Source organism: Terrapene carolina, unplaced genomic scaffold (genome assembly GCF_002925995.2).
Source record: "Terrapene carolina triunguis isolate 2854851 unplaced genomic scaffold, T_m_triunguis-2.0 Scaffold89, whole genome shotgun sequence".
In the NCBI taxonomy this organism is placed as follows: Eukaryota; Metazoa; Chordata; order Testudines; family Emydidae; genus Terrapene; species Terrapene triunguis.
The window spans coordinates 29,879,518-29,907,451 of NW_020664440.1; the positions used below are offsets into that span (position 1 = coordinate 29,879,518).

At 52.3% G+C, this 27,934-nt stretch overlaps 1 protein-coding gene across 3 annotated transcripts; it reads right to left on the minus strand.

Annotated features, from left to right (window-relative positions):
* Window positions 1-12,224: 12,224 nt before the first annotated feature.
* LGALS12 (galectin 12) lies at window positions 12,225-23,898 on the minus strand. Of its 3 annotated transcripts, none has more exons than XM_024213587.3 (9): window positions 23,872-23,898; window positions 21,996-22,084; window positions 17,579-17,789; window positions 16,430-16,549; window positions 15,929-15,967; window positions 14,739-14,765; window positions 14,260-14,348; window positions 13,657-13,819; window positions 12,225-12,859 (listed from the first exon to the last, which is right to left on the minus strand). In XM_024213587.3, exons 2-9 carry the CDS (start codon window positions 22,034-22,036, stop codon window positions 12,713-12,715), a joined length of 837 nt encoding a protein of 278 aa, XP_024069355.1. In that variant the 5' UTR covers window positions 22,037-22,084; window positions 23,872-23,898; the 3' UTR covers window positions 12,225-12,712. The 3 variants fall into 3 exon arrangements, with proteins under 3 accessions (XP_024069355.1, XP_024069354.1, XP_024069356.1); XM_024213586.3 differs by having other exon boundaries at window positions 23,788-23,872; XM_024213588.3 differs by lacking the exon at window positions 16,430-16,549 and having other exon boundaries at window positions 23,788-23,872.
* Window positions 23,899-27,934: the final 4,036 nt, after the last annotated feature.

Genomic DNA, 27,934 nt, shown 5'->3' on the forward strand with positions numbered 1-27,934 from the left:
GCCTCACTTTCCCCATCTCTCCAATAGTACCAACCCAGCTCCCAGCATGGATGCATGAGTTGACGTCTGTCCAGGACTAGGTACAATGCTATTACGCTGTTGTATCCCATGCACTCTCCTCCCCTCCCAAGTGGACGCAGCAATCTGGGACGCAAGTCCTCCGAGCTGGATGGATTTAGCCCGTGTTAATCCGCCTGCTCAATCTGCTGCTGCTACTTGGCTTCTCTGCATCACTGGTCTTGAGTCACTGGCTGGAACGGTGTTACTGAGCTGATCGATCGAGGGCCTGGCTTCACACCCCCATAACCCCCTGGGCAGAACCTGAGCCCCGTCACAGACCCCGTCACTCGCCAGCTGCCTGACGATCGGAAAAGCTGGAAAGATTCTTCCAGTTCAACAGCTACTTCAGGCCCAGCAGCCCGGCTGGTGAGTGAGCCCTTCCCTGGGATCCTATGGGATGGGGCAGGTTGTGGGTAGGCATCCCAGAGACCCTGAGCTGCTAGGCTTCCCCAGGTCAGGCCCGGCCCCAGAGCTACTGTTCTGGTATCCTTCCTGGGGTAGAATCCAGGAGTCCTAGTTTCCAGGACAACCCCTACCCCCAGTCTAACCACTAGATTCAACTCCCTTCCCACAGGTGGGGATAGAACCCAGGAGTCCTTAGTCCCAGCCCCCTCTCTAAACATTAGACCCCACTCCCCTCCTGGAGCTGGGAAATGAACCCAGGAGTCCTACCTCCCAGACCCCACTGGTTCTAGAACCAAAGAGGAAGAAACTCCCACCGGGGCATCCCCAGGCTGGCTTGTGATTGCAGCAGCTGTGGAAGGAGGAGGAGAGGGGGTGAGGGGTGGGGAGGGCAGTGTTAAGGGTAGTTATGTCAGCGCCTCCCTGCCCCATGCCTCCCCGCCCCCTGAAGATTGCCTGAGCCCAGCTGGGCCTGGGCAGAGAGGGTGTTTCTGTATTTACAGCAATAGGATGGGGTGGGGTTTTATTGCAAAGGTTTAGAAATTGCTGCCTGTGATGGGGGCCTGGGCTGGGGTGGGGAGTGGGTTGAAATACTTGGTGCCAGTTCAGTGATTGGTAGGAGAAGGGGATTATAGAGAACAGGGCCTGCCCAGGAGCCCTGAGGCTCTACACACAGTGCAGAGTATATACACCGTACCTGCAAACACTCACCTGCACCCCAACACACATGCCATCTGCAGGTGCTCTCTACCCCTACCTATACTTTCTGCACTCACTATCTACCCCCCCCCACCCACAGAGATTATATGTGCTCACCTACCATACACCCCGTCTGCAAACACACACCATCCCCGCACTGCTCCACTCACAATACACTGGCCCCACCCCCCACCCAATACTTTCCACAATCTACAGAGCATGCAAATATACAACCCACCAGCACACTTCACACACCCATTATATATATATACACACACACACACACACACACACACACACACACGTACCCCAACAGATCAGACACACACCAACATGTTACACAGCCCTTCACCACCACCCCATGGAATATACTCACACCCTTTTGCTGGTGGCACATCAATGCATTACACACACACACACACCACATCCCATACCCACAGACAGACCTTCACACACAAATGGGCACCTGACACATCATGCAGGGAATGGCTGGTAGGAAGTGTTTAAATGCATCTCCTGCTGCTACTCCAGCTTTGAAAAGGGAGTGGGGTCTAGCGGTTAGAGCAGCAGGGAGCTGGGAACCAGGACTCTTGGGTTCTACCCCTTCCTCTGAGAGGGAAGTGGGATCTAGGGGGCTAAGCAGGGGGCTCTGGGAATCAGGATGCCGGAGTTCTATTCCCACCTCTTACAGTGGAGTGGGGTTGAGTGGTTACTGCCTGGGAGACTCGGAATCAGGAGTCTCAGCTCTGGGAGGGGAGTGGGTCTGGGTTATTGCAGTGCTTTGAGAACTTAGCTTAAAAGGGGTCAGTGCATTAATGATCACTCTACAGGGCCAAAGTCTGCGCTCATGTCAGCCTGTGAATGTCCATCCCCTGGGTGCCTAGGGGAGAACTGGCTACTCCCAGCAGGGCTACTACATGTGAGCATTCCTGGAGCCATCAGTGGCTCCTTAGTTACTCTGAGGTGTGCAGGGGCCAGTGTGGGGAAGCCCTGGCCAAGGGGTTCTCAACCTTTTTCTTTCAGAGCCCCCCACAACATGCTATAAAAACTCCAGGGCCCAGCCAGGGGGAAATGACTCGGGGGGGGGGGAGGGAGGTGTAGTTTGACTTCTATGGTGGGGGCCAGGGCTGGCAGGGATCAGGCCAGCTCCGCACAGCGGGGTCCAGGAACGGAGTACCACCTCCACCCCCGACTCACCTCAGCAGGTCACCCTATAGGGGCTGGCACTCTAGAAACCAGGCAAAAGTCTATCGACCATAATTCCACCCTCCCTCAAGCCAGCTTCCTGCTTTCCCAGAATCCCCAGCCCTGGACTCAGTCAACTTTCAGGTTTGGACCCTCTGTCCTCATAGCCCTCCCACCGCATTAGTCAGTGTTAAAGCCGTTGTAGTGACCTGCATGGAACTTGCAGGGAAGGAGGGAGGAGCGTTTGGAGGAGGCACGGGGAAGTCAGTCTGCGTGCACGTGGCTGGAATGTTAGCTGCAGTTGCAGACAGTTCTCTTAACAAACAGAGATCCAGTTCAGTTTTAAAAACATGGAGCTCTCATGTTATTATGCAGCACATGAAACAGCCATGGGTGGAAACTGCACATTCCAGTCCCATTAGCTGTAATGTGCTCTTGGCAGACAGAGCCGCCGTCCAGCTCCAACGCTTATTAAAGGTCATCTCATCAGGGAACGTCCTGTGACCTGCCAGGGGTTTAAGCGATTGAGCTGGCCATGGGAGGAGGGGCTCAAAAGCAGAGCCACACGTGGCTTTAAAGCAGACTGGGTTGCAAAACAGCAAGAGGAGGGAGGGGAGCCCTAGTGGCACAGTTGGAATGGAATCAGCTCTCTCGGGGGTTCTAGCACTGGCATGCCTTAGATGGAGGTGGTGCATTAAATCAGTGCTTTTCAAAACTTGTTTTCTGGTGACCCAGTTGAAGAAAATTGTTGATGCCCATGACCCAACGGAGCTGGGGATGAGGGGTTTGGGAGTGGGAGAGGGTCAGGGCTCTGGGCTGGGGCCAGGGATGAGGGGTTGGGTGTGGAGGAGGGGGCTCCAGGTTTGGGGGGGCTCAGGGCTGGGACAGGGGATTGGGGTGTAGGCTTACCTCAGGCAGCCCCCAATCAGTGGCACAGTGGGGGTGCTAAGGCAGGCTTCCTGCCTGTCCTAGCACCGTGGACCACACTGCTCCCCGGAAGAGGCCAGCAGCAGGTGTGGCTCCTAGGCAGAGGCACCCAAGTGGCTTCGCGTGGCTCTCGCCTGCAGGCGCTGCCCCCTCCCCCCCATGGGAGTTCGGAGCTGGTGCCCGGGGCAGGGGTAGCGCACGGAGCTTGGTGGTTCCCCTGCCTAGGAGCCGGACCTGCTGCTGGCTGCTTCCAGGGCGCAGCGCAGTGTCAGAATAGGTAGGGACTAGCCTGCCTTAGCCGGGCAGCACCACCAATGGGACTCTTAACGGCCTGGTCAGCAGTGCTGACCAAAGCCGCCGCAACCCAGTGCCTTACGTTCCGCGACCCAATACTGGGTCGTGACCCGCAGTTTGGAAGCCACTGCATTAAATCATGTGCATAAAACGTCACACACGGAGCTAGTGTAACCCTCTGGCAAGCGTAGGCCAGAGTCTCTCTTCTGTGCGGATTCACTGAGCTGTTACATAGGGTTACCATTCGTCCGGATTCCTCCAGACATGTCCGGCTTTTCTGAGTTAAAAATAGCGTCCGGGGGGAATTTGTAAATGTCCAGACTTCCCCCCCCATGCAGAGTGCGTGCGGCTGACAGGACAGCCGGCCGGATGGTGCCACTTGCACTGGGCTCCGGCAGCCAGAGAGAGCCCCTCCTCCCCCCTGCAGCTGAGATCCCTCTCTCCCTCCCTGCATTTGCAGATCGCCGGATGTTCGGGCCTCCGGCAGTCTGGAGCTCCTCCCCCTGCCCAGTGCGCCGCTCCGCAGCACTCTGCGAGAGCAGGAACCAGGCTATGCGCTCCGTGGGGGAGCGCGGCAGCGTGTTGGGCTGCGCGTGGAGCCCGACATGCTGTTCTGAGCGGCATGGTAAGGGGGCCAGGGGGTCGGAGAAGGGGCAGGGAGGTTCTGGAGGGGGCAGTCAAGAGACAGGGAGCAGGGTTGGATGGGTTAGGAGTTCGGGGGGGCTGTCTGGGGGTTGGGGGTGTAAGGTTTTGGGCAGTCAGGGTACAGGTAGGGGCAGTTAGGGGACAAGGAACAGGGAGGCTTAGGTAGGGGGTGGGGTTCTGGAGGGCAGTTAGGAGCAGGGGTCCCAGGAGGGGGCAGTTAGGGGACAGGGAGCAGAGGGGTTTAGATGAGTCGGGAGTTCTTGGGGGGGGGGGCTGGCCGGGGGGGGGGGGGGGGGGGGGGGGGGGGGGGGGGGCCCTGGGGTTGGGCGGGGGGGGGGGGGGTGGATAAGGGTTGGGGCAGTCAGGGGACAAGGAGCAGGGAGGCTTAGGTAGGGGGTGGAGTCCTGGGGGGCAGTTAGGTAGGGTTACCATACGTCCGGTTTTTCCCGGACATGTCCGGCTTTTTGGTCCTCAAATCCCCATCTTGGGGGGGGAAATTGCCAAAAAGTCGAACATGTCCGGGAAAATAGCTTTGCCGGCATCCCTGCCCCAGTCCCCTGCTTACCTTGCGGCTCCCGCAGGCTGCGAGCTGCAGGTAGATTCCCCCCCGGCGGCTGCTGCTGCTCCCCCCAGACACCTCAGCACTGTGTAGCTGAAGAGCTGAGCTACCCGAGCGCTACTGGCTTCACGGTTTGCCGGGCAGCCCCCAGACCCTGCGCCCCCAGCCGGGCGCTTCCCCAGCGCAGCCGGAGCCCAGGAGGGGAAGAGCCCGGCCGGTGGCGCAGGGTCTGGAGGCTGCCCGGCAAACCGTGAAGCCGGTAGCACTCGGGCAGCTGTTTCGCAGCTGGGAGGGAGGAGGGGGAATGCAGGGCACTCAGGGGAGGGGGCGGAGTTGGGGTGGGGCTAGGGCCCCATGGAGTGTCCTCTTTTTTTAAATGAGGAAATATGGTAACCCTATGTTACAGCCTCTAGTTGTGGAGCTTTGACTCTAACTCAAGCTGTAGCAGCTCATGTTTTGGGCTCTAGAAGTCCCTGGTTTGATCCCTGGGGTGCTGCCAAAAGGGTGATCAAATTAGCACAAAACATGGCAGCCACCAATCCACTTACCATAATTCCCGGTAGCAGCCCTTTGGTGTGGGGTGGGAGCGGTTTCCAACAAGTTATATCTTCATTCTCAGGCAGGAAGAGGATTTAGCATTATCCTGAAGAGGCCTGGTTTTCTGGGCATGCCGGCTAGCTCAGAGATACAGCAGGATGATCGGAAGAAGTGTCACTTTCATGCATATGGGGTAGCTGCTCCTGCTCCCAACACCATCCATTGGGAAACCATGAGGGGAGACCATGGTGCATCATGGGATATGTAGTCTGACCAGGAAACAGAGCTAATAAAGGAGAATGGGAGTATGAGGTGCCTGAACTACAATTCCCAGGAGGCACCATGGCAGCTCAGCAAGAAGGAAAACCATGGTGCCTCCTGGGAATTGTATCCAATCAGGGAATCTGGCCTGTAAAATCCTGGGAACTTGTAGTATTGCAGTGGCATTTTAGAAAAGAAATATTTGGGGTTTTGGATGAATTTTCCATTTTTTTTTTTTTTAATTTTTAAATTTTTCCTTGAAAAAAAATATATATATTTTTTTTTACATTTTCAAAAGAAAAAAAAAATAAAAATATTTTTAAACAATCTTTTTTTTAAAAATAAAAAAAAAAAAAAAAAAAAGTTTCATTGCAGAATGGTTGGATTCAAAACAAAAAAACAAACAAACAAAAAAATCTTGGTTTTGAACTGCATTTTGATGTAAAATTGCCATTTTGACTTAAAATGGCATGCCAAGTTAAAACATTTTGTTCAAATCATTTTGTTTTATTTTATTTATGTTGAATCCAAACATTTTGGTTTTGAGTCCCCCACCCCTGCCCCAAAATACAATCTATTTTGATGAAATCACGATTTCTGATGGGAAAATACATTGTTCAAACAAATTTCACCCGACATTAATTATTGTCTAGTAACTGTTATTTCAGTCCATATAAATGCTACTACTGTTATACAATGGGCCAGATCACAGCTGGTAGAAAGTGCTACACTGATTTATGGCCACTGAGAATCTGGACCCATGTACTTTAACTATCTGATCACATGTAACAATAATATCTAGCTCTTAACTAGTGCTTTTCATCAGTAGATCTCAAAGCGCTTTACCAGTATCATTATCCCCATTGTACAGACGGGGAAAACTGAGGCACATAGAGGGGAAGGGACTTCCCAAAGGTTACCCCACAGGCCAGCAGCAGAGTAAGGAATAAAACCCAGCTCTTCAGAGTCCTCAAGGTTTGTCTGCACTGCAAGGCATAGCTACGCCTCTGCAGCTGAACCACCATAGTGTAGACACTTCGTACAACAATGGAAGGGGATTTTCCCATCACTGTGGTGATGTTAATCCAGTTCTCTGAGAGCTAGTAGCTAGGTCGATGAAAGTTCTTCTGTCAACCTACTTGCATCTAAACTGGAGGTTAAGTTGACCTAACTACAACATTCAGTTGTAAATTTTACACCCCTGAGCAACTTTGCTCTAATTTTTAAGTGCAAACCAGGCCCCACTCCAGTGCTCTATCCATTAGATCACACTGCCTCCATGTAACAAAATAGTAGTTAATATCGCAGACTAGCTGGACAACGATTCCCCTCCCCCCTGCCATGGAAAAACCCAAAGGGGGGGAAAAAAAAATAGTCCCCCATCCCCTGACGAGTTCAACTTTCCACTAAAAAAATAAACTGAAACTGGAACTATTACCATTTCCCAATTGAACTCGGGTGCCTCATGCTCCTGTTTTCCCTTACGGGCCATGCTTTCTGGCTGGACTATATTCCCCACAATGCACCATGATATCCCCTCTTGCTGAGAGCAGGCAGTGCATCATGGGATTCCTGGCCATAGTGAATTTTCAGCCAGCTCTCGTCACAGATCCATATGCTCCCACGGTCAGCCCTTTGTAAAGGGGCCAGCACAAGGCTTAGTCTTAAGTAGTACGTAAGATTTGTGCTGGAACATGGAGTAATCCATACCTGTCCCTGATCCACAGAGGCTATGGTTCTGTTGCAGCTCTTCATTTGAGAGACTCTCTCTTCAGCTCACACTGTAAAGACGTGTGTTTAGCCATAGACGTCCCCAGTTCAACCCTTTGCGTTGGTCAAGGTGGTGGGGCTGATGGCTAAGTGGGGGCTTTAAGGAGTGTGAAATTACACCTTTAAGGAGTATATGGAGCTTCAGTATTAACTGCTATAACATTATGTATCATCCTCTGGAACTCATTGCCACATGATTTCACCAAGGTCAATTTCTTCCTATCCAAGCCACAGTGAAACCAGATTGACTTTGAACTTGGTTCGTATTCATCCTCATTGCTTACCTCACACGATGCCTTTCCTTCCTGCCCCAGCCATGTCCAGGGAGCAGACTGAGTCAGTGGTGAAGACAGTGGAGACCCTGCTGGCTGAGGCGGAACAGCTGAAGAACCACTGCCGGCGCCAGAACGAAGACATCAAGCTGATCATGGAGGAGCTGCAGCGGGAGAACAAGGAACTGGCTCAAAACTATGAGAAGGCCGAGCACGAGATGGAGGAGATGCGCAAGGCCCTCAGCGAGCTCATGGACACCAAGATAGCCTTTGAGGCACGTGAGAGGCAGGTGCGCAAGCTCAGCAAACAGCTCTGAGGCAGCAGGACATTTTCACCCCAATGGGAAGCACCATCTCCGTTCCACTCAGGGACATGGATTCCCCCCCACCAATTACACTTGTTTTTTCTGCCTGGTGAGGGCTCATCACCTAGGCCTCAATTCACCCCCAGTGGCTCACAGCCTCCTCATGGGACCATCGCTGGCTTAACTGCCACCCACCCAGTGGCTGACAAGGCCTCAGTTCACCCCCACTTGTGTCCATCACTTCAGCGGTTCAGTCTCCCCTTAAGGCTTCCATTGATGTATTGTGTGGCCATAGGAGGCCTCAGTTCAGCCACAGTTGCGTCCATCACTTCTGGCCTCCTAACTGATCCAACCCGTTGTCAATTAGTTGCATTATGTTAGCACGCCCATACTGAGATCAGCCCCTTCAACCAGCACTGCACACACCCATAGCAAGAGACGTCCCTGCCGCAGCGTAAACAAGAGAAGGAGTCTTTTCCCAGCCCATTTCACAGCTGGGGAAATGGAAGCACAGAATTGGCAGTGACTTGGCCAAGGCTGCACAGGAAGTCTGCAGCAGAGCTGGGAACTGAACCCAGGCATCCTGAATCCCAGCCTAGCTAGCAACTAGAGAGGAATGGGGGCCTTAAGTGCAGTGTGGGGTTTGCTTATCTGGTTCTAGGCATGGTGACCAACTCCTCAGCCACTGTAAATCAGCATTGGTGTCAAGGGTGTGTGTGTGTGTGTGTGTGTGTGTGTGTGTGTGTGTGTGTGTGTGTCAATTTATACCAGCCAATGAGCTGGCCAACGGCCACACAAGCATCCACCCCACACCGAGTCAGGGTGATAACATGGTTTGCTCATGCATGGCTGAGACCAGCCTGTTACAGTATTGAAAATATGAGGATTGTAACAGGCATTGATCATGCAGGTACAGACAGGGCCAGCATGCTGCTATGGTATGCTGCAGTCCTTTATAAGGATCAGGGTTACAACTGGATCATGTGCACATGGATAGGACCAGCTTGTTACAGCAACCTCTTATAGCCATGTCTCAAGAGAACGTATATTGATCTCGGTCAAGCTGTCCTGCAGGGCTCAGGAGCATGAGTACCAGCCTTAGGCCAGACTGCTAAGAACCAGGGCACAAATCCCAAACTGGCAGTGGGTTCTGCACTCCGATTTCACCAACCAGTTATCAAGTGTGCACTCCTCACGCACTATAACAGCCTAAACATGGAGTCACAGCCAGTCCCCTCGAGTACTCTGGTCTGTCTTGCCATGCACATAAGCTTACCTTTGTGATAGATGGTCCTATACACCAAGAATCACAGCAATATTCAGGTCCCCAGGACTAGTCACTTACCCCAGATCCACTGCACTAAAGACAATACTTGTAGCCACTCCTATAATAAACTATTATACAGGAAAAGGAAATGAGAGTTATTTACAGAGTTAAAGCAGGAAAACAGATACACACAAGTGAGTTCCAGTCTTAAGGTCAAAAAGGTAATAGAAGCATCTACAATAAGCAAGCCCACCCCAGGGTGGAACAGTCAATGGGCCCCCTAGAAAGGGATGGCTGAGGTTTGATTTGTGCAGGGCAGGCTGGAGCCGGGCCCCACACTGCTGCTGCCCTGGCGCAGCATCACCACGTGGGCGCATGCACGAGCCGCGGACGTTTGGGTGGTGCTGCGCCGGGGCTGCCCAGGGCAGCTGCCGCTGGCTGTGCTGCTGGGGCCCAGCGAGCTGCTGGGCATGCTTTTCCAGCACAGCCAGGGCTTCCACATGCCTGTCTGGCTGCCTTCGCTGCCGCCGGCCCATAGGCACCAACTCTGTGGGTGCTCTGGGACTGGAGCACCCACGGGAAAAAATGGGGGGGTGCTGAGCACCCACTGGCAGCCCCCCTACCAAAACCTCCCCCTCCCCTCAGTGCTTCCTGCCTGCCGGCAGGCCCCACCAATCAGCACCTCCCCCTCCCTCCCAGTGCCTACCGCAGATCAGCTGTTTCGTGGGATCTGGAGGGGCTGGGGGAGAGTAGCGAAGGCACAGCATGCTCGGGGGAGGAGGTGGGGCAGTGGCGGAGTCTTGGGAGAAGAGGTGGAGTAGGGGTGGGCCTGGGTGAAGCCGGGGGTGGGTGGAAGCACCCCCCAGCAGATTAGAAACTTGGCACCCCAGGATCTTTTGCTTATGTCTGGTAATTCTTGCCCCCCAGAGTCCAAGCAGTAAGAAGATACAGTTCCTCCTTGTTAGGGCTTTTTATTCCCTTCCCCACTTCTTTGAGCTGCAAGCTCACCTGATGGGAGGAATTTACTTGCAGGATTAATCTTCATGGGGGGAGGGGGAGGGGAGAACTGGAGAGTAAACAACGTTTTTTTGTCCTCTTTAAATGTTCCACTCTAGTCTGACTGGCATGGACGGGCCTCTCTTGTCAGGCAGGACATAACCCCTTCCATGGCCACCAGCATTTCACACTAATTAATCCAATGTCTCTCCCTTGTCTGGTGATTTACAGTTACAGAGGCTTAAACGACAAATGCTTAAACGTGACCTTACAATATGGGATACAGTGGCTCCGAGCAAGATTATTGTATGCAGCCACTCACAAGCACTCAAAGTCTAAACACTAAGCATATTCTTACAATTCTCATACCTATTTTCACAATACTAACACAGGTGAGGCAGACTGGTTCCAGCCATGTATTTGTCAATGTCCACTGAGGCATTGGGACCGTGGCATGAGCTGGCACTTGGTCTGCCAACATCACAATCCCATCGATACAACCAAGCCCCTGTATTATTCTGTTCTACCTTAAATTTTGCTGCATACACTCTCCCTGTGTAATTGGCTGGGTGATCCATTGCAGACTTACAGCAACCACAGTGGAGATGCCACAGCAGCTCAGACCAGTGGGACCAGCTAGACCCACATCCTGTCTCCAAAAGCTGCTAGGCACAGCTGCTTCGGAGGAAGGGGCAAGGAATTTCCATCTTGATTTTTTTTATTGTGTGTGTCCATTTAACCCCTCAGGGTCCTTCCCCTTTTGTAGGTGATCAGCAAATAAAGAGCCTGGTTTCTCAACTGGAGGCAGGGTTTGCTGCTGATGGTGAGGGGAAGGTGGCAGATAAGTAGGGGAACCAGTTCCCAGAGTGCCCCACTCTCCCTGCACTTACTCTGCCTTTAGGCAGCCTGGCTCTAAGAGACCAGATGTTCAGCATGTGGCTCTGGGAGCTAACCTCATGCAAAGCCCCAGTAATGCCTTTCCTGGGGAAGGCAGGGGATTTGTACCATCACCACTTAGGGAGAAGCCAAACTAGTGCTAATCAGGGGGATTAGCTCTGTGTACAAGGCCTGTGTGCTTAAGGAAGGGGGAGGGTACACTGAAGCTCACATCCCCCAGTGTGGAGGTAGGGCCTGATCCACAGCTACACCAAGGCCTCTAAGCCCCTCTTGCGGGAAACCAATCCCCTGAGAACAGCTGCTGGTGGAACTGGATGGGAGCTGGACAAAGTTGGGAATTTTCTGATAGAAAATGAATTTTGAGTAAACAAACTCTTAGTGAAGTTGTTTGGATTTTGATGAAACTGATTTAAAAAAAAAAAAAAAAAAGTTGACGGTCAAAATTTCCTGTCTTCCAAAAAAAAATTTTAGATCTTCTGTTTCACCAATTTGCTTCTTTTTAAAAGATACAAGATTGAAAATAGTGGAAATAGAAACAAAATGTTTCCATGGACAAAAAACCCACCACAACCCCAAGGTGGTTTTGCAATATCTTTGCAAGTTTTGGCTCTGTTCCAAGGCAGGAGGATTTTTCGCAGGATGGAGAAAACGGTTTCTGACCAGCACTCAACAGGCCATGCCTGAGCTATGTAGCAAGGACCAAACTTGGGATCCCCAAGCAGGCACTTCTGCTGCCTGAACTACAAGACCGTACTGAGTTAGCTGAGGCTGTAATAGGTTTGTCAACTTGCCTGTGGCCCATCCATCACTAGCAGAAGACAGACCACCACCCTAAGTGGGTGCGGGTTACACCTGTGAGGGGGTGGATCGGGGATGTGGCCAGTATGCCCTTCACTATGGCTGGTCTCTGCTTGCCTCAAGGCCCATAGAGCCACAGGGAGCCACCAGGCCCCACAGTACAGGTGGGAAAAGGACAAACATGTCTTAAAGCTACAAGCACAGGAACTGGGAATCAGAGGCCAAGAGGCTCAAGGCACCAAGGTGTTTAACTTTTCACGTGGGACAGCTCCTCACCCCACCCCCAGCACTCTGCTCTCCCCCGTCCCCCGGTGGCTCAGCAGAGTCAGGGCATTGCAGAAAAGGGACTTTATTACAATTAAAATAGCAAACAAACTAACCTTGATGGAGAGAAAATATACATGTCAAGGGAGAGCTGGTGTCCAGGGACATTGCCCTTTAGAGCAAGCCATATGGCAGTTGGAGAGAACCAGATGGTCCCACTAGAACCACTGGGTGCATGCCCAGTGCTGGAACCTGTCACTCCATGCAAGGAAGAGTCCCGTCACCATTTTGTGCCACTCAGGAGGGCACTGGAGGATGCCTCTAGGACCGCCCCATGCTTACCTGCTTCTGCCACCCTGTGCAAGGAAAGGCCCATTCCTTAGCATTCACTGTAATCTTCTAGCCAGCCCAGTCCATGGGGGTTCAGGTAAGTGGAGAATCAGTCAGAAGGAAGACTGGATTATCTCACTGGGGCAGCCACACCACCCCATGCAATAGTTCCTTCAAACACACAGGGCCCAGTCCAGTCCATGCAGTCTGAGCAGAGCCCACAAGACTCCTGGCAGTGAAGGGGTCAGGAGAGGACACTGTAGAGTGTGACGTCACCCTCTATCCACAGCTCTGTGATCCGGTCCCAGGAGAGCCAAGGCGTGTCATACTGTCCTAGGGGGATCCCGTTGAGTGCCAGTTTGAAACTCCCCTCCTCACAAACAAGCAGCAACTAGAAGAGGATTGGCAGAGAATGTGATGGCAGGTATGGGCCAGATCCCCAGCTGGTGTTAATGAGCATCACTCCCTTGGAGTCAATGGAAACAGGACTACCCAGCTGAGGATGTTAGCCTGTATTTCTGTAGCAGTTACAACCCCCCACCCTCTCCCCAGTTGGCTTGCTGAGATGCAGCCACCTCTGGAGTGGCACGCCACTCACCTCCCCCCCCTTCATATAGCTCTGCAGAGCTGCAGCCACCTGTAGGGTGGGAGGACAAGAGCCAGGGAACTATAACATGGGTGGGGGGGAAGATGGAGGGAGGATTCTGATCACAGGCAGACAGCATAGTTCCTTGAAGGACTGAGGTAGCCCAAGGGATGTAAGGAACTGATGCTCTGGGCTCCAGGTTCAACCCACCCTGCTTGAAATTTTTCAGGGGCAGTGGGCCTGGGAAGAGGGGGCTTTCAGTCCTACTGATGAGCCGACAGGGCACGCTGACGGCAGCTACCCCAGCGCAGGTGATGGGGCTGCAGGGAACATGTGCAGAAGCCCTGTACTCTGTTCCTCCTCCCTGGGCTACATGCAGCCCCAGGTGACAAACAGGGGGTGCTGGATCTCCAGTGGCTGGACCCGCAGGAGATCCTCCAGGCAGTATTACAGCCATAGCCAGAGCACCCCCAGTGGCAGCAGGCAGTAATGAACCCTGCACTGCCTCATTCCAAGCTACACATGTTATTAGTCAGCCTGAGCCCCATCTGCTACCCTTGCAAGAGACAGACCCTGCTTCTTCTGTGCCAATAGAGCGTTACCTCAAAGAAGCGCTGGGGATGAAAGGGGAAGCAGGCTGCCACTTTCTCTGCATGGCTCAGGGCCTCATCTGGGAAGGAGCTCCACATCAGGGCTCTGGTTCTGAAGCAGGTGCTGAGTCTTAGGGGCACATGGGACGGGTCTTCCCTCAGGCTGAGGCTGAATCTGCAGGGTAGGTTTAGCTCAGAAACATGGTAGGTGGTGGTGCCGCCACTGGAAGAGGGAGAGGGGTGTGGGTGTGTCACAGCTGCCCCCTGCTGGGGAGAGCATGTATTTATGCAACATGGTGCATGACCACATGTACTTTCCTCTAAGAGTTGCAGCCAAAGATCTTTTCACTGGTGCCACTCACCAGGATTCCCCTTTGCTTCAGCAAGATTGTCATGGGTTCCAGGCCTGCCCAGGACAGCAATTTACGCTTCTGCCTCAGCACAGTTTCCAGAGCTCCCTGAGGAATCCCTGGGCGGATCTCTCTGCACAGCACAAGCCAGAGGTCAGACTGGCTGATCAGAATGGTCCCTGATGAGTCACACCGAGTGCAGCAGATATGGAGCTGGAGGTTAGATGCTGGTCAAGGGGGAAGTGAGGTTTGGACAGATACTTACCCCTCTGGCACTGGGCAAACCAGTCCTCTCACTGTAATGGTGTCTCTTGATGCAAGTCCACGGGGGAGCGGGTGGCAGTATGGCACAGCCTGCGGAAGGAAAAATCCAGCTGCCATTATTAGCCTTTAAGCCACAGGAGGGAGGAGTACAAGCCCCAGTGGGATCCTACGTAAGAAGCCATGGCGGGGGGGGGGGGGGGGGGGGGGGGGAAGAAGAGGTCTGGGATCAGGCCTGGGGTACCCCAAATTATCACTGGGACCAATCCAGCAGGCCCCCACAATACAACCCTCCATGGTTAAAGCACAGCAGTACTGGCATCCTGTGCAGAAGTCCCCCTGCAGCCCCATCCCTCTGCACAGAACTTTTGCTAGCAGCTGCAACTTGCCCTCAAATTTCAACCACCCCGTCAGATCAAACCCAGCTGCCTCACAGGTGCAGGAACCTGCCCGTTAGAGATCACAGAGGCAGGCTTCACTCACCAGCTTGGAGCTGTTTAGCTGCATTGGCTAAAGGGAGGAAGGAGAGGAGAAAAAGTTAAAATGACAGAGTTGCACTTGCGTGAGGACATGCCTGTTGCATGTGCACACAGTCCTCTGCTAGCTGTGCACACGGCGAGGGGTGAAGAGACCAGCACACACCCCCATGCCCCCCTCCCCCGGAACGGTCTGTAGCTCAGAACCACCTGCATGGGGCTGCATGGACAATTCAGTGTCAGACAGACTGTTGCACTGCTGCAGCGATGCATTATTAGAGGCTGAAGACATTGGGCCAGATTGGAGGCTCCGGCATCAGTTGCATTCAGAGAATGGCACCAGGCACGGCACAGATCCCTAGATGGGTTGCTACAGGACTCAGGACGGTATGTCATTCCCTCTACGCTAACACCCTCTCCTCCCCTGATCTGTCAGCTAGGAGATGCAAAAGGACCACAGATTGGGAGCTCTTTGAGGCAGGGACTGGGTTTTTGCCATGTGTTTGTACAGCACCTAGCACAATGGGGTCCTGGTCTGTGACAGGGGCTCCTATGTGCTACCACAATATGAATAAGGGAAGACACCAAGTCCCCCCACCCTAGAATTGGCTTTGCCAGGGTGTATGGGGCTGGCCAGCAGTATAGATTGGGGGTGCGGCTGGGGCAGGCCAATGCTCTGGCTATTCTGCCCCCCTGCAGAGCCCCATGGGGGTCATGGAAGCAGAGACAAGCCCAGATGTGCTGTGATCAGGAAGGACTGGCTTAAGGACCCCTAAGCTGGCTTCCCTACTCAGCCGACACACCAGGGGATGGATAGTCCTCTGCTGAGCTATCCACAATGGGGCACGTGCTGGGATTTATCAGGAACAGACGCCTAAATTTAAGACCAAGAGTTCCCAGAAGGGCTGGCGATTTGGGGTGCTTCATATTTCAGGGGTTGCTGCTCAACTCCAGGCACCTGATTTTCAAAGCGACCAGCGCTGCCTCAACAATCAGACCCTGTTGGGAGTGTCTATGGCCAGGCACCCCCTTAACGTCCCCAGGGGCTTTGGAAAACCTCAGTCAGCTGCCCCTGCAAACAGACCACGGTTGTCTCATAGGAGGGAGGCTTGAGCTGGTGCTGATGATGGAGGGAGCACTACAAGGGAACACCCGCCGGCCCATTGGGTTGGTGCTGAGACGTTCAGCGGGACTCACATGAGCAACAGGGTACTCAGTTCGGCTGGCGTCAAAGGGCTGCCCATGCAGGAGAAAGAGAGAGTGTGTTAAGGACTGGGGCCCTGATCCGCAGCTGGTGTAAATCGGGGATCACTCCATTGGCGTCCCTGAGGCCAGACCCCCAGCTGGTGTAAATCGGGGGTCTCACACCTCATCGCTTGTTGGCTGAGCTCATTGTGCACATCAGAGCTCTTTGCATCCCTCCATCCCAGCTCCCTGGCTGCCACTCTCCCATCCCTCCCCCTTCCCCCCGCTCTTTCAGGGACTCCCTGCAACTCCCACCCCCTTTCTCATGCCAGGGGCTCAAGGTGTCCCCAACTGCCCCCATGCTTCTGTGTGTACCCTCATTCCCCCTATACCAGGGGCTCATTCTTCCCCCCGCCCCGAAAGAAGTTGTGTGCCCCCCTCCCTGCCCACTAACTCCCCTCCCTGATGCAGGTGCCCCATCGCCCTATTGGTTTGCCCCGCGGAGGGGATTACATTGCTGCGCAGGAAGGCCATGCTCTTCACCATGATGTCGCCAAACACCCCTACGGTGTCCACTCGGGCCAGGGGCAGGCGGGAGCGGTACTGGAGGAAGTGCTGCCCATTCACACTCACCTGGGGAGAGGGAGAGGGGAGGAGTTCAGCTTCCTGAACGGGCAAGATCTCAGCAGCCAGCTGGGGTAACCATGGTCACCAGGGCGTCAGAGGGGCCAGTGACACCAGCAGGGGTAAATCAGTCACCAGCTACATCTAGTTACACACGCTGAAGGTCTTGCCCCTTTTCTTTCCCCACCCCTAAGTTACTGGGTTGATGCTGCTCTCAGTCACCTCAGTGTAATTCAGGAGAGCCCCCGTGGAGTCGTGCCAGTGAGACCTTGGGCTAAGCCAGCAGAGAGCCAGGCTCACCCCTGTGTCTCTCCCCTATTCAGGAGCTGCCAGGGCCAGCATGGGCAGGCTGAGGGGCTGCCCCACCTTTAATGCCCCCAGGGCACAGAATAGCCAGAAGGCAGTCCTGTCCATGTCCTCCCCTGTGCCAGGGCTGCTGCAGAGGAGCCAGCTCTGCACTTGGGAACCCCTGCACGCACCAGAGCTACTCCAAGGGGACCTTCCCCCCGGCCCAGCTCCCCTGTGGCCTCCTTTGCACCAGCGTTCACTGGCACTAAGGGGCTGCAGGGCAATGTTGGACAGGGCCCCTGGGACCTGAACTCCTGGTGGGGGGAGGCACTGGGTGCACACCTGCCCCTAGGGGCTGATAACAGGGGTCAGAGACAGCCTGTGGCCGCTCCGTGCTTGGATCTCCATTAGGTGACAGTCATCCCACTGCAGCTCCAGGTACCACCCTGGAGCTGCTACCACCAGGACACCGAAGGCCAGGGGGGGAGAAGACCTGCCACATAGCCATGGGAACCCCCCAGCCTACCAGAATGGAGGGCTTGTAGCCATGGGAACCCCTAGCCCCCATTGGGGGATGGGTGGGGACACATGTAGTAGCCACAGGAACGCCCAAGCACCCCAAGACCCATCCCACAAGGCTGGGGAAAGGGCCTGTAGATATGGGCAGTCTTGTGCGCACCCACTTCCCAGGATTTCCAATAAGGCCCCAACACCCAGCTACAAGCTAGGGCTCCACCCACCACTCCTCACCTGCACCTCATCCTGCCCAAAGAGGAAGAGCAGCTGGAAGGCCTCTCCCCTCTTGAGAGGGAGGTGGGGGAACTTGGTCTCCTCCAGCCAGCGCCCGTTCTGCAGGGTGTTGCAGATTACATGAGGCCGGGAGCGGAAGCGGGGGTTGAAGTGGATGGCAATGTCTGGCCGGGGCATCACACTGCAGCCACACTGGAAATCCACCTGGAACCTGGGAGACAGAGCACAGAGTGGGGGGGCACTATATGGACTCCTGGGTTCTCTCCCCAGCTCTAGGCAATGACAAGGCTGACCGTGCTGGAGTCCAGGATATTTGCAAACCTGGGGCCTGAACCTCAAATTTGGGGGAACTAAGGTAGCTGTGAGAGGCACAGACGTACAAATACACCTTGAAAATAGGATGACGAAAACTTCTCTCTGCCCTTCACCTATCTGATGGCAGTAGCTCTTATGCCTACTCCAAACCTTAGCTCCCTCTCGGAGCTAAAGACAATGAGAGTCAAGAGGTGGGACATCTTATCTGGAGAGCATTAATTAAGCTTCTGTTAAAATGCACAGTTCCCAGGGAAGGAGAACTGTGGTGCTGGAGAAGGAACCTTCCAGCTATTGCTAGTTTCCCAGATCTAAGACTCCCAAAATTTATTTACAGAAAAGACTTCATCTCATAGGCCTGCTGAACACTTAAACGTAGATCGACCTAGCTACGTCACTCAGGGCTGAGACAAGTGTCACACCCTGTGCACTGTGGGAAAGTTGACCTAGCCCCTGGAGTAGACATGGATAGGTCAAGAGAAGAATCCTTCCATTGGCCCAGTTACCGCCTCGTGTGGGGGTGGATTAGCTGCATCGATGGAAAAAAAACCCTTTCTGTTGCTGTAAGAAGCGTCTACACTATGGCAGCTGCAGCATCATAGCTGCGCCATGATAGCATAGACATGCCGTTAGTTTACAGCAGTGGTTCTCAACTTATTGCCCTGGATGGACCCCGCCACGTGCAGTGGGCCGGCTGCCCTGGCCCTGGCCCCCGGAGCTCGCAGGGCCAGCCAGGAGCCCTGGACCCTTCCCCGTCGTGTGGCTGCCCCAGACCCCACAGCTCGCAGGACTGGGCGGCTGCCCCAGACCCCTGCTCCCGTGGGGCCAGCCAGGAGCCCTGGACCCCATCAGGTAGCCCGGACCCCTGCACGCCGGGCAGCTGGGAACCTGGCGACCCCGGCACGCTGGCAGCCTTTAGCACACAGCTGAGCTGGGCCGCAGCTGTATGCTAATTGGGCCGCGGGTTGAGAAATGCTGATATATAGAATATGTGCCACAACTCCAAAACTATAGATCTGTTTGCCTTATGAATCAGACCTGTTTGCCTATGAATCAGATCTACATCTGTGAACAATCTGTCGTGTTCCTCTAATGTAGTGTTTCATATCCTATGATACGCCTTGAAAGATTTGAAATAAGAGTTCAAAGAATGTACAGAACACATCTACCAGATTTAGACAAGGGGTTTTGTTGCCTTTGTAAATGACTGTGCACTAGACCAGTGGTTTTCAAACTGTGGGTCATGACCCAGTATTGGGTCGTGGAATATAAGGCACTGGGTCACGACAGCTATGGTCAGCACCACGGATTGGGCTGTTAAAAGTCCCGTCGGCGGTGCTGCCTGGCTAAGGCAGGCTAGTCCCTACTGTTCTGACACCGCCCTGTGCCCCGGAAGCGGCCAGCAGCAGGTCCGGCTCCTAGGTGGCTCCACACACTGCCCCCTCCCCGAGCACCAGCTCTGCACTCCCATTGGCTGGTTCCCGGCCAATGGGAGCTGGGGGGAGGGATGTGCCTGCAGGCAAGAGCCATGCAGAGCCACTTGTGAGCCTCTGCCTAGGAGCTGGGACCTGCTGCTGGCCACTTCCGGGGTGCAGCACGGTCTGCGGTGCCAGGACAGGCAGGAAGCCTGCCTTACTACCCCTGCTGTGCCGCTGGTAAGCCCACGCCCCATCTACCAGACATGGACAGAAGCAGCAGAGAAACTGAGAAAGCTGAAAGCCAAGAGCCACTTGGCAAGTGACCAATAGAAATCAGAGGATGGCCCCCTCCAATAAGCCCTGAAATCAGAGTACATAAAATTGAAGTCACCAGGTGGGACCCCAGAGTTTTGATGAATCCCCATGTGGGAAAGACACGCCCCCTCATCCAGGGTCAGAGGACTAACAAGAGTCAACTGAACCCACAAAGAAGCTGCAGAATCCCCAGTGAAACCAATACTCAGAGGTTTAACAGAAGCAGCAGAAAAGAAATCTCGCTGCAAGGATTGTATTTCTTCTTCTGTTTTTAGCATTAACCTACAGGTATTATCTTGCTGAGCCAACGCTCTTTAGCAAGAGCTCAAGTAACCATAGTTTAGAGACTGTAACTATTGCTATAGGCATGGACTCCTCCATAAGTCCAAGCAAACTGACCTAAGAGATTTGAACTATAAATTTAAGCAATTGCTTTTGATATTAATCTAAACCAATCCATCCAAACAGCTGGGCCTGCTCCCTTAAGAGACAAATGCCTCCTTACTCCTTGGAGCAATACTGGAAGGGTGATAAGTGTGTTAAGTACTAAAGAACTGATGACATAAGTAAATATAATAAGAAATCTTGGTGATTTTCATTGGTCCTTGGTGTAACTGCTGAGCCTCAGCCATAGTCCATCATAAGTGCTTGCGAGACAACATTGTGTGGTCAGTACATGCCTAGAACACCGGTGGTCTACACTTGATTAATGAACTATTGATTATATGCTGATGTGGTTCTGAGTGAATAACTGAACTGTTGATTGGTTGAGAATAACCAAGTGTCTCGCTTTAAGAAATATTATTCAAGTTAAAAGTTGACCTGAAAAGAACCCAACACTGAATTAATTAGCTAATGCTCCCTGGACTCAATAAAAAGGGTTTATTCCATTAAATTCCTTTCTAACATTGCCTATAACACATATCCAGTTGGTAAATCTAGTTTGGTAGGTTTCAGCTTTAAAACCTACCTGGTACCTCAGCAAATTCATAAAATTAACCCCATTTCATGCTTAAACCACTTGTGTGAAGTGGAGCCACCCAGGGGCAGCTCTATGTATTTTGCTGCCCCAAGCACAGCAGTCAGGCGGCTTTCAGCGGCACACCTGCGGGAGGTCCGCTGGTAACGCGGATTCGGCAGCATGCCTGCGGGAGGTCCGCCGGTCCCATGCCTTCGGCGTACCCGCCACCGAATTGCCACCGAAGCCACGGGACCAGCAGACCTCCTGCAGGCCTGCCGCCGAAGGCAGCCTGACTGCCGCCCTCGCAGCGACCGGCAGGCCGCACCCCGCGGCTTGCTGCCCCAGGCATGCGCTTTGTGCGCTGGTGCCTGGAGCCGCCCCTGGAGCCATCCCACAGCAGTTCTCACTCATGCTTCCCTGGGAAGAAGAGAATAGCACAGAGCCCTCTAGCCCCTGGTCAAGGAGGGACTAGAACCCATAACTCCCTGCTTGGAGGCCAACTCTCCTGGAGTCCAGGGATTGCCCCACCCCATCCCTTGGTAGCTTCAAACTGGAGCTGAGAGAACATTTTTGGTTGAAATTTTGGTTTTGGGGGAGGAAATGCAGATTTAGCAACACTAGAAGGTTTTGCCAAATTGTTCATTTTGGGGGGAAAAAATCAAAATTAATTTTTTTTATATTTTCAGTGATTTTTGTTGGTTGGTTTGTTTTGAAGTTGCCTCTAATGTTATTAAATTCAAAGATGTTAAAAAAAAAAAAAGATCAAAACCCAAACATTTTGTTTTGGCTCCAAGTAAGCATCCCAAAGTAAGCACTGACTCAAAACGGGTCATTTTCAAAAATCACCAACGAAGTGGAAAAAAGCCCAGCCCTACTTTAAGCCGACTTTGTCCCCAGGAGTAAGTTAGAGCTGCCTCCAGGCTGCTCTAATCCATACCTCTCCCCGATGGCTCCTGTGAAGCAGATACTAGCTGTAGCACAATGCACTCTGACAATGGCTGAGGTGGGAGTATAACCCAGGCCTCCCAAGTCACAGTCCAGTGCTGTACCAACTATGCCATAGTTCCTCTGGCCTTACACCAGTCAGGGATTTCCATATAACAGGAGAGCATTTCCACCTACTTATGCTGCAAGAAAGGCCTCAGTGTTGCTAAGAATCAGGCCCATAGAGTGGCATCATAGACAAGAGAATTCCTGACCCAGCCTTGTAAGGGACTGGAAGGATCCTGAAACTTCCTGATTAAAGGAAACTCTAGCTACAGCTCACCTGAGCACTGTAAAATCAGAGGGTTTAACACATTAACTCTCAGCAGACACTGAATTAGTGCATTTTTGGTCTGACTGCAGGAGCCATTAATCAAGGGGTTTGAGTAGGATGAGAAGCCCAAGCCCCAGGGAAATAGCCTTTTACCTTTCGGCCTCTGCAAGGACCACGCCCTGCACCAGAACCATCTTCCCATGGGTCAAGCCACCGAAGATCGTCGTGATGTACGGGAGCACCTGAAATGGACATGGGGTGGAGGAGAGGGACTCATATTGGTGTTGGAAATGGGAGAGTCTGGGAGCTCTGACTGGTAACACTGGACTCTTGGGTTCTCTCTCCAGCTCTGGGAGGAGAATGGGATTTAGAGAGTTTGGAGGCAGGGAGGGGAGTTCTCATCTGTGCTCAGTTGGGGCTGGGAGACAGGACTCCTGGGTTCTATGCCCAGCTTTGGGAGGGGAATAGGGTCTCATGGTGCCTTAAAACAGGAGCAGATTAGCTGGGGCAACGGAGTTAAGACACCCAAGTTCTATCTCCAACTCTGCTGCTGATTCACTGTGTGACCTTGCACAAGAAACCCTCACTTCTTCCCCTTTCTGTGCCTCGGTTTCCCAGGGTATCAGACACCAGTTATTGCTTCAGCTTAATGGCTAGTGGTCAGTACTGTGATCTGAAATTCCTGGGCTAAGTAGATGGGGGAAAAACAAAAACAAACAAACAAAAAAACTATTCAAACCAAAAGCCATGGGGGTGTGGCGGGGGAGGTGCGATCAGACACACAAGGGTATTAAAATAATACAGACCCTAAGCCCCAGCCCTTCTCCCCATTGGTGACTGGCTAGTTGACCAGAGATGATTAAAAGCCAGAATGTTTTATATGAACCCCACTAAGCTTTGGGGAGAATTGGGGGTATAATGGATTCAGGAGCTAAAAAACCAGCACCTTTTTGTACAGCAGATGCCTGGATTTAGCAGAGCCAAAACTGAAACCACAACCCCGACCTCCTGAGCTAGGACTGACTTGATTTAAGGAAACTAGCAGAACTGCCTGCCTGGTCTCAGCTGAAGTTTCTGCACCTTACAGAGTCTCACATGATCAGTCCAGAAAGGATCAAGAGAAAGACGTTTGTACAGAGAACAGCCCCGATGGCTGAAAAGTTTAGTGATAACCTGATTAGTCCCCTCCCCCCAAACAAACACACACAGCTGCACAGAGGAGCTTAAAATGAGATTCCAGCTAAACTAGTCACACATGCAGGCCTTGGGGGTTAACCCTTTAATAAAAAAAAAAAAAATCAGGCTTTCCCTAGACTTAAGATCAAGTCAGACAGTCCCTACTGCAGCAGGGACTCGAGCCAGCTTGCCAGGAAGTGAGGTCAGCTGTCAGATATTTGATAGCACCCATCTTGAGAGCCGTTGAGAAAACAAAAAAACCCACAAAGTCCTGTTTTAAAGCAAATGGCAAGCACCCACCCTCTGGGCAATCAGAGCCTTTTTAGGGGGCCTTGTGTCAAGCACCCCAAGGTTTGAGACGTTCAGAGATCAAATTGCCTCTTTTGGGGAAAGAGAACACAACTTGGCCCATGAGGGAAAGAGAGAGGAGGGTGACATTAGCTTGGGAGCTCTCTGGGGCAGGGACTGCCTTTTTGTTCTGTTTGTACAGCACCTAGCACTGTGGGATCATGGTCCATGAGTAAGGCTCCTACCTGTTACCACAATACGAACAATGGGAGTGCAGGAGCTATATGCTGCTCTCAGCTGCACCCCTTTAAACCTGGCTGGAGCCACTCCTCTTTCAATTCAATACCTTGCCTCTGGACTCTCACCCACCTAACACAGCATGATTCAGCTATAAGAACACAGGCCAGAAGTAGGAGTGAACTGATCTTTGATTTCATTGCACGCTGGCTGCCCCTGGGCACAGGTCACAGAGATTACTCACCGGGTGGAAAACTGGGGGCTGGAGGATGAAATCTACCGGAGAAGTGGGGCCCATGGCTTGAAAATCCTAAAACCCAACAGTTACCTTCAGCTTCCAGCAGGGAACCTTAGAACTTGGAGCAGTCACATGATGCAATCACACTGGGTGGAGAGAAAAATTTTAATAGCAATCCACACCAGCTTCCCTCCTAGGCAGATTTTGGTTCTTTCACACTCCATGCAGGGTCCTAGTGCCCTCTTCAATTATCGGGGAAATGCTGACAAAGATCTTCAGCTGGTGTTGACTGGCTTACAGCCATTGGCACCAGCTGAGGGTCTGACCCACTGAGTGTTTGGGCTGTTGACTCCTGCAGTGTCGTTAAAACTGAGTGTAAAAAAATCATGAGTCAGCAATATTGCCCCCCCAGGAGTTCATAAATCATGAATCAGCTCCCTCCAAGAAATCATGAGCTTGGCTTAAAAATCACAAGGTTAGAAAAAACCACAGTAATAAATGCTGGGTTTATTTAATTTACTTTCTGTTTATTTATTGTTTTTAAGCCTTTAGGGATCAAGCTTCTTTTGGCATTTGCAATATTTTAGAGGGGGTGGGATGACAGATCTCCCATGCAGAGAATTCAGCTGAGACTAGAAAAACTCATTTTACTTGGGATCTGAGGTGGAACGTGATAGCCGTATAGGCTCCTAAGTTTGCTTGGAAGTCATGCTGCTTTTGAGTGAGGGTGGCTGGCTTTGCAACTAATGCACTAACTGAGGATGCAGGGCACCTGGTTCAATTCCCAGCTCTGCCCCCGCACTCTCTGTGACCTTGGGCAAGTCACTTAATTGCTCTGTGCCTCAGTTTCCCCATCTGTAAAATGGGGGACATAATAATCCTTCCATTGTCTATTTTGACTGGGAGCTCTTTGGGGCAGGGACTGTCTCTCCCTGGGGCTGTGCCTTGCCTAGTATGCCAGAGCCATGATCTTGGCTAATGCTTCTGTGGGCCACTGTAACTCAGTAATATAAGTAATTAACAATAATGTGTCAAGAATAGCTTGCATGATTGGCCTCTCATTTAATTTCTTTGGAGGAGGAAACATGCTCCCAAAGTGCTGCATAAATTTATGCCCTTTTATCAGTCACAACAATAAACTTAAATAAACAAACCTTTTAAAAATTTAATTTCCCTCCACCAGATGGTAGTGTTGTCCCGAAAGCTTTTCGTGTTATTTTGTGGCTAAGTCCCACCCAACGGGGATACAACATGACAGGGTCCAATTCTGCAAAGGTTTAAGCCTGTGCATAACTTTACTCACATAAGTAAAGTTGTAATTATTTGTATTAAAGGAGCACAACCGAGAATGGGGCCCACCTCACGCTGGGCATTGCATATACCCTGAAGGAGATCAGGACCCCATTCTGCCAGGCATTGCACAGAGTGAAAGACAGTCCTTGTAACCAGAACCAGACTGGGGAAGTGAAACTAAGGCAAAATGACTCCCCCAAAGTCATACAGGGAGTCAGTGGCAAAGCCAGGAATAGAACCCAGTTCTTCTAGGATAGGGCCAGGGCTGATGTGGGGGAAGCCGGTACAAATGACCGGGGCCCGGTGGTCCAGAAGGGGGCCCGGGGCCCGGCTTCCCCCCCACTCTCGTCGGCCCTGTTTAGCCGGTCCGCCCTTGCTGGGGGGCCCGAAAAAATTCCGGGCCCAGCTTCCCCCCCCTCTCGTCGGCCCTGTTTAGCTGGTCCGCCCTTGCTGGGGGGCTCGAAAAAATTTTTTCACCGGGGCCCGAACCCGCTCTTGGTGGCCCTGGATAGGGCCTTATTAGCCACACAGCCAGCCATCTTCTGAAAATTTCAGCCCAACTCAGGGAGCATTGGGAAACATTTAGTTTACCCAGCAGCACAGCTGGTGCAGGACCTTTGACGCTGGAAATGTTCAACTGTAGGTTAACGTTCTATTAGCAGGAGAAAAAAACAGACTCAGCAACTTCCAGGTGGCTTTTGTCCTAGGAGCTGCTTGGAAGGATCGGGGCTGGACTTTGATGCTCATTTGTTTGTTGACTTGCCAGACTGAGTTACAACCCGTTTGTGGGGTGATCACAATCTTCCCAAATGGGTCTCCAAGCAGGTTCCTTGTTTGGGTCATTCCCTCACGAGCAAATTTGCCTCCAGGCCATCTCCCTACCGACTGGCTCGCCAGATGTTGCTCCTTCAGACCCAGCTGTTGCTCCTCAGTTTTCCTTGGTCTTGACAGGGGCCATCATATGCAAATGTGCCATGAAACGCCCCACTGCGCTTACACAAAAGTGACATTCTGGGCCCCACAAAGTCAATGGGAGTTTTCCTAATTACCTCAATGGGGGTAGGATTTCACTCACACTCCAGTTCAACCACAAGTCACCGTCACGCTCATAGTAGGGAAGGGAACTCGCTCCATTGCACCAATCGGTGGGGTGGGATTCTCTGGCCTGTGTTACGCTAGATGATCTAATAGTCCTTGCTGGCCTCCAGGACAATGTGTAGATGAATTTCTATGCTGTCTCCGAGAGGCCAGAGTGAGATCTAGAACTGAGAGAACACTAAGCATTGGGGTCTGTTTGTCATCTCACATAGAAATGGATCGATCTATCCCTCCCGCCCCACACACCCATCTACATATAGTTATCCATCCCGATATACCCATCCTCTCTCAGCACACACACCCCTCAATTGGTCGATAGAAAAATTTTGGCCCCAAACTCTGGAAAGCAGAAAAATTTGCCTGAAAACTGAAAAATTTTCAGTTTGGGGGGTTGGTTTTCAATTTTCTAACAAAAAAATTAAAACTTTTCAAGGAACGCAAACATCATTCTTGACAATTTCCATTTAGCCAAACTCTAACATTCCATGAAAATAAAAAAGTTCAGATGGAAATTTTTTTTAGCAGCCCCTATTCACAAAACCCCTTTGAGGCCGGGACGTTCATTACGGCCATTTTTACAAAGTAGGAAACTGAGGCACAGAGCATAAGTGAGGTAGTGTGTAGGAATAGGGTAGTATCCCTTTAAATAATTGGTGCTGTAGTGGTGCTCACCGTGTTCTATGTATTAGAACCCAACCAAGGAATGCATCTAGGCCTTGCATGTTTTGTATCCTCAGTAAACACTGTTATTTGTACCCCATTGTGCCCATGTGGTGGCTTTGTATTATGTAAAGAGCTAAAGATCATTTTCTTAGCCTATTGCTTTGACTCCGGTCTTTACATCCCGCCACTAGCTCTCCCTTCTCTTTCACATCAGACCTAAGCCACTTGCCTTCCCTTTCAAGGTCCTTCACGCTCTATCCCCACCTGACCTATCATTCTCATCCGCTATGGAGGTGATGACTCCTGCCTCCAGCCAGCCCATGATGCCGGCCTCCATCGCCCAGTGCCCACTAGTTACATTTTCACACAAACCCCTTCATGCTTTCTCCCCTGCGGCCCCTCACGCTTGGGAGGAGCTCCCCATAAAAACTTGCAAAGCCACCTCACTGTCCTCCTTCAAACTCTCCTCAAATGCTCCATTGCTGGGAGGCCTACGAAAAACTTGACAACAGTCAGGCCACTGGTGGTCTGAGCCCACTGCCTGTCACGCTGCCTGGGATTGTCTCCTAGTTTCCTTCTGCTCCCCCATCTGGCTGTATCCAACTGTCATCTCTTGTCTTATCCTTAGATTGGCAGCTCGCTGGAGTAGGGGCCATCTTTTTGTGCTGGGCCTAGCACCATCGGGTCCTGCTCCAAGGTGCTATGATAGTGCAAATATCACAAACACAACAAGCAACTTGCTCAAATATCTGGATTAGAACAGGGAATGGCGGCATGATCTCCAGAGTCCTAGGGGAGGGCCCTAGTCATGAGGCTGCCTGTCCTCTCTGGAAACTAGCGTAACACTCTGCCAAGTTCCATCTGACCCACTAACTTTCCTGAGCCAGCTAGAAAAACACCCCGCCGTGACTCCAGTGCATCATGGGTCCTCGACCTTGGTCAGTGAAGCTTCACCAGGGCTCTGACCAAGCTCAAAAAAGACGACCCAACAAATTCCAGCCTGGTCCAAAGGGTGGCTGCAGTCAGGAGAGTGGTGTAGGAATGAGGTGGAAGGGAAAAGGTCACGTGAGTCGGCAGGCAGTCATGCATGTGATGAACT

Coding starts and splice junctions, on each gene's coding strand:
- LGALS12 (XM_024213586.3), bottom strand. CDS start 23,841: ATGGGCCCCACTTCTCCGGTAGATTTCATCCTCCAGCCCCCAGTTTTC. Junction 15,968..16,429: donor TGGCCTTCCTGCGCAGCAAT/GTAATCCCCTCC, acceptor CTGCATGGGCAG/CCCTTTGACGCCAGCCGAAC. Junction 14,349..14,738: donor AGCTAAACAGCTCCAAGCTG/GTGAGTGAAGCC, acceptor TTCCTTCCGCAG/GCTGTGCCATACTGCCACCC.